At 43.5% G+C, this 6,000-nt stretch overlaps 1 protein-coding gene across 12 annotated transcripts in view; it reads left to right on the top strand.

Annotated features, from left to right (window-relative positions):
• The window catches only part of PTPRT (protein tyrosine phosphatase receptor type T), a 1,054,416-nt gene that overhangs the window by 656,990 nt on the left and 391,426 nt on the right, over positions 1 to 6,000 (top strand). For all 12 annotated transcript variants that reach the window (XM_059407029.1, XM_059407023.1, XM_059407028.1 and 9 more), the window contains exon 9: positions 4,517 to 4,626. In XM_059407029.1, the coding sequence (XP_059263012.1) occupies positions 4,517 to 4,626 (110 nt within the window). The remainder of the gene's footprint in view (positions 1 to 4,516; positions 4,627 to 6,000) is intronic.

Genomic DNA, 6,000 nt, shown 5'->3' with positions numbered 1-6,000 from the left:
AAAAAAAAAAAAAAAAAAAAAAAAAAAAAAAAAAAAGAATGTATGAGAAAGTATGTAGGTATAAGAATGTATGTATGTATAAGAAAGCCAGAAGAAACAAAATGATGTCTTAGTATGAGGTCTGAGTATATATATATAACTCCCAATAAAGAGAATGATTAACATAAAATTCAGGTTAGTTACACGATTGAGTGTTTTTGGTTTTGGTTTTTGGAAGGGGGAGAGAGAAGTCAGCAGTATCAGATACACAGGGTGCTTCAGTGAAACAGTGATATTTTATTTCTTAGAGGGAATAGTGGGTACATGTGTGTTCACTTCATAATTATTTTATGAACTATAAAATACATTTATTCCATGTATTTTTGTCTTATGACAGATTTCACAAGAAAAGCTTTTTAATAGAGTAGAAAGTAATATGAACAAAAGCAATAAAGTCCTAGGAATGCAATTTGTAAGAAATTTTAAAAACAGATTTTTAAGGGAGGGACAAAAAAGGAACATTAATAGGTGAAGATTTAGGCAGCATTACTGATAGGAGGACCCATTACAAAAAGACGTCATTTGTCCCTCAGAGAAGTAAAGAATACAACTGGAACAAAAGTTTGACCGGAACATTTTTGAAGTTTTGTAAAATTTTTCCAAAGCTCTTCTAGAAAAACAAATGGATAGTGAGAGCCCAGGAAACTTCACAAAAGAATAATAATAATAAAAAAAGAGCTTTTTTCTGTCAACTATTCAAACGTGTTATATGTACACAGCAGAAAGATACTGTCAGAAGAAGAGGCTGAGGCTCAGTGAAACAGAACAGGAGCCACACAACACATGTCAGCCTATAAAATCATCGAACATGCTAGTAAAATGGCATTTTAAATCACTGGGGAAAGTTCTGACCGGTCAATGAATTGTCCTAAGAAAACTGTAAAGAACTGTACTTAGATTTCTACTTTGTGCAGTGTATAAAATACGTTCCAGATGGATTAATGAGTTAGGTTTCAAAGGAAGGTGGGGATAAATCCCATAGAAGAACATACAGATGACCCTTCTTCCGACCTGGGGTGAGAAAGAGAATTTTCTCCAAACTGGAATTGGAGGAGAACAGGTCGCAGCTTGATCGTCACACTCGCAGCCTCCCCTGGGAAGATTGGCCTCTACATTTCTCCATCCAGCTCACTTCGCACCACTTAAAGCTTCTTGAATTTCCTGACTATTGGCAGATGGTTTCACTCTCGCTTCTCAAGAAGATGGAGCCCTAAGGACACCTCAGCTCTGTCCTCTCCAAAGCAGCTGCACATTTTCTCGTCTTCTCTTGCAAGAGGGAAGGTGCTTTCTTTCCACCCACCACCACTCCTGTCTTTTCAGGACAGCACCACTCCAGTCATTTCCTGTCTCTTTTCCACTCTTCTACCTCTTACTTCACTTTTGGATTTTTCCTGATCGCCTGCCATTCCGTCATAACCTCTCCCGCCCATGGGGCATAGGGGCCACTGATGTGGCCCATAGTCCATCCCTGCTCTTCTTGTCTCCCTGCCCCTCGTGGCCCAAATCGCTGACCGGTGTGGGCACAGTCCCTCACCTTTGGCTCTCTCCTCGATCCACAGGAGGAGGGCTGTGAGGCCAGCTTTCCCCTTCAGTTATTCTTGTGTAATTCACAGGTAACCTTGAAGACAGTACATTCAGTGGGCAAATTGAAGCACACAGTTTCCATGACTATCCAGTCACATCCATCACTGTGAACCAGTCCCTTCTAGATCCCCCTTCAACTACTTCCATGACAGCCCTCATTCCTGGTTCAGAGGTTCCTCTCTGAATCATGGCTTCTCGGTTTCTCAGTTTCTTCGTTTCCTTTTGATTCTTAAGATTGTAGTTCCTCTTGGCTTAGCCTTGGACCTGCTTTTTGGTGCCCCTCTAAGTAGTCACCCAATCTGATCTGTCTACCTGCTACTTAGTGTTGCCATTTAGGTGTTCTACACACACCTCAAGCAACGCGTCACAAAACCCACCAGCTTCCTTTCCAAAACTAGCCCTCCTCTAAGGCTCCCTTTCTATGAACAGCACTCTGACCACTCCAGGTGTCTAAAACAGACAAGCTGGGTTTTTTCTTGACACAGCGCTTCCCTGTTTCCCCCTTATCCATCACCACCAAATCACATTCGCTAAGCAGCTGCCAATCTCCTGCACCATCTGTTGCTTTTCTGTACCATCATCACCCTGTTGACGAATTACCATCCTTTCTTTCCAGGATGGCCTTGCTTCTTCCACGGTTGCCCCCACAAAGTGACTCACCACATTCCAACACCTACCCCCCACACTTTCACCCTAGAAACTTTTACTAATCCATTGTCTTTTATCTCCCACTGAGCATCCTGACTTACCAGACTAGATTTTCTCTGCTTGTTATAATTCTCCCGATACTTTGTGCGCTTACCTCAAAGTCCTGATGTTTGTGACAAGGATGAATAGATAAGGGAAAGCAATTAGAGATCTGACAACTTAGAAGCTTCTAGATACCTTAAAGAGTCAAGAAGCAAGTGAAAAACTGACAAAAATATTTGTAATCTATGCAAAAAAAAAATCGTATATCTTTAAAAACAGATTATAATTACAAACCCATAAGACAACGATGGACAAAAATGAAGAACCATAGAGGAAAATGAGAACAGGGTATAAAGAGCATGTTCATAAAAGAATCAATGCAAATGGCCAATTAAACTGGAAAAAAAAAAACCTGCACTCTCCAGTTTTCAAAAAAGGATACACACACATACACTTAATTTTTTAAATAGTCAGTGTTGGCAAGGATTGGGAATAGTCATGTTCTTCTTTTGGGGAGCTCAGAATGGTACAAACTCTGTGGAAGGCAATCTGACAAGACATGTCAAAAGCCTTAAAAATAAAATAGTTCATCTACTTTGGCCCAATAAATTAATTTCCAAGAATTTCTCTTAGGGAGATCAGCAGAGTTTCATGAAAATGCTTATTTATAAGAATTCTCATTGCAATGTTACTTATAATCATAAAAAATTCAGACCAATTTTAATGCCCAATAATAATGGTGACTATAATGGGGCATTAAAATGCATGGCCCCAAAGAACATTTAAGGTTTTTTTTTTTTTTTTAATCTGTGTTTCGTTCAGTGATAAAAGAAGGTCACAACAGACTATGCGCTGTAGGAGTTTAATTTTTCAAAATATGTATATGCATAGGCATAAAAATACTGGAAAAATATCCCCAGTTATGGGGATTGTGAGTGATTTGTTCTTTTCTTTTTTTACCCTATCTGTATATTCTTAATATTCAAAAAATTCTGCGTATCATGTCCATAATGAGAAAAACTAAATATATTTTAATTTAACAATAGGGAACTGATTGCTACATATGGCCAAGGCTATATCGGGAGAGGCATAGCATGATGATTAAGAGTATATGCTTTGAAGCTCACAGACAGGTGTTCAGTTCCCTCTTTACAACTTAAGAGCCGGATGACCTTGAGCAAGTTATTTAATTCTCTTAGCCTCAGTTCCCTTATCAGCACAAACGAGATAATACATACTGGGCAGAGCTGTTTTGTGGCTTAGATGAAATAATGTATGTAAAATTCTGATCAAAGAGTAAGTGCTTAGCAAAAGTACCTGCTTTTATAATGCCAAAATATAAATAGATCCGGTAACGATTTACATGTATTCATGATTCCCTAGGGGGTTATAACTGGAAGTTTGGAGAATCATTTATTTTATGGTTCAGTATCTTCCAGACTGTCATAATGATGCTGGAATCCAGCAGGAGGATGCTGCCAGGAAAACTGACCTGGGTACAGAAACAGCCTAGGAATGGATTTGCTCATTAGGGCACAATGCTGGCATGGGTCATTTATTCACCTACTCGACCAACCAGCAAGTGGTTATTAAGCTTCTACCATGTGGCAGGCAATGTGGACTCAGCAGTGAGACAAACTAGCTGCCTTCTTGGAATGAGACAGACTTCTTGTAATTGGACTGAGGTTTCAAGACGCATGGATCCTGTTGGATCTGACAAGGTCAAGAAAATGGTAGTGAAGCTCACTTTGCATACCTCAGTTACTAATCTTAAGGCAAGAGTCTGATTCTAGAATCCCGCCCACCAGGAGTACTGGTACCTACTGATGTTCTCCCTGTGCTGGTCAGTTTAATTCAAAGTCAGACTTGCTCAGTCTGTGAGATGAAAGACCATTGACGATCCAGGAGAGGGGTTAGCAAACTCTGGCCCATGGGTCAACAGCAGTCTAGTGTGTTTTTTTTTTTTTAAATAAAGTTTTATTGGAACACAGCCACACCCATTTATTTCTGGATTTCTGTGGTTATTTTTGTGCTATAAACACAAAGCTGAGCAATTGTGACAAAGACTGTATGCCCACGAAGCCCAAAGTATTCATTATCTGATTCTTCATAGGAAAGCTTGGCCAACTGCTGTTCTAGGTTAATGGGGCTGGGGAAATGGAGTGGAAGGTGACATCAGGTTCCTAACTTTTCCCTTCTGTAGTTCCAGGAGCTGTTCCCCTAGAATCCATCCAAGGAGGGCCCTTTGAGGAGAAGATCTACATCCAGTGGAAGCCTCCCAACGAGACTAATGGGGTCATCACACTCTATGAGGTAGGAAGACCCGTTTGCTGTATCACTTGGCTTGGCTATGTTCAGTTTGCATCAGTTTGAAGTGGGATGCGTGCCTCCTGTGTGCAAACTCCATTGAGGGCTTGAAGGTGAGTGAGAGACACAACTCAGGCAGGGGTTTCTGACAATGTAGTGGGAAGGAGACACAAGGGCATACAGCCGAGCTGCTTGACAGCCCCAGTGACAAAGAAAACTGGACACACCGCACACTGCAGTGATGACTGATGTCTTGAGAAGGGAGTCGGCACCCGGGGAGGCAGACTGTCCCGGCATAGCCAAGGAGACCCCTGCCTGGCCAACAGTAGGATAGTTCAGTTTGTCTGGAAAACCACAGTGCTCCCCTGATACTCATCCTACACCTGCCAGCTTCTGGGCTTCCAGGAGAATCCCAATGTCAGTCTCTGCCCTGGGGCTATGTGATTCCTGAGCCCTCATATCACTGCAGCCACAGCGTATTTTATTGCTGCTCTGGTGACGGGGTCAGAAAGCGCCCTCCCAGCATCAGCAGGGCCTTATCCTATCAGAGGGGGAACAGAACCCCCTCTGGCAGGAAGACACCCATCAAGCCAACACCAGGTGGCTTCCTGAAAACTTTCCAACTTAGAGCAAAGTGTGTAGAAGTCCACTGCAAAACAGACACAAGCAACAAACCTTCAATAAGGCAGGTCGGGCTGAATGCTGGTACTGAGATGGGGTCAAAGTTGACTCTCCTCCCTTCCCCCGCCCTGCCCCTGCATATCTGGAGACCCCCGGAGACTGTGGCAAGCGCTGTGGTGGAGAGCTTGGCAGTGCAGAGGTGCAGAGTGGAGAACTCAGCTGTGCAGAGGTGCAGAGGGAAGAGTGTCGAAGCCAGAGCTGCAGGGATGGAGCCTAGCATCCACAGTCTCACGTGATCTCTGGCAGTTCTTCCCCTCTCCAGGCCCGCTTCCTCCTCTGTAGAATGGAAGTGGTGAGGGCTGCTTCCGGGCTCCACTGGAGGGTCTGAGGTGGGCAAGGTTCCGAGCTCCCCTGGGCTGAAATGCACTGCAGACACCGAGGGCTCATGCGGGAAGGCAGTGAGAGGTACTGAGGTGCACTGAGAGCGAGCTGGGAAAGAACATCCCCACATAAGGGAGGAAAGTCAAAGAGCAGTGGTGAGGGAGAAACAGTTAGGTGAATTTGGTGGGCACAGGAGCTCTCTAGAGAGACCTGGAAGGACCCCAGAGCTCTCTGAGAAAGGAGAACGCCATCCACCATGCATGGTGCTAAAGAAAACACCTCCGGAAGATGCCTTAGCTCACCACATCCAGCCTTCCCCTAAAGAAGAGCTGCCTAAGGCTCCATCTTGGGCCACATGGTTGGGAGGAGCTTCCTTCC

This window comes from Mustela nigripes, chromosome 7 (assembly GCF_022355385.1).
Source record: "Mustela nigripes isolate SB6536 chromosome 7, MUSNIG.SB6536, whole genome shotgun sequence".
Classification (NCBI taxonomy): domain Eukaryota; kingdom Metazoa; phylum Chordata; class Mammalia; order Carnivora; family Mustelidae; genus Mustela; species Mustela nigripes.
This window is presented reverse-complemented; position numbering and strand designations above follow the sequence as displayed.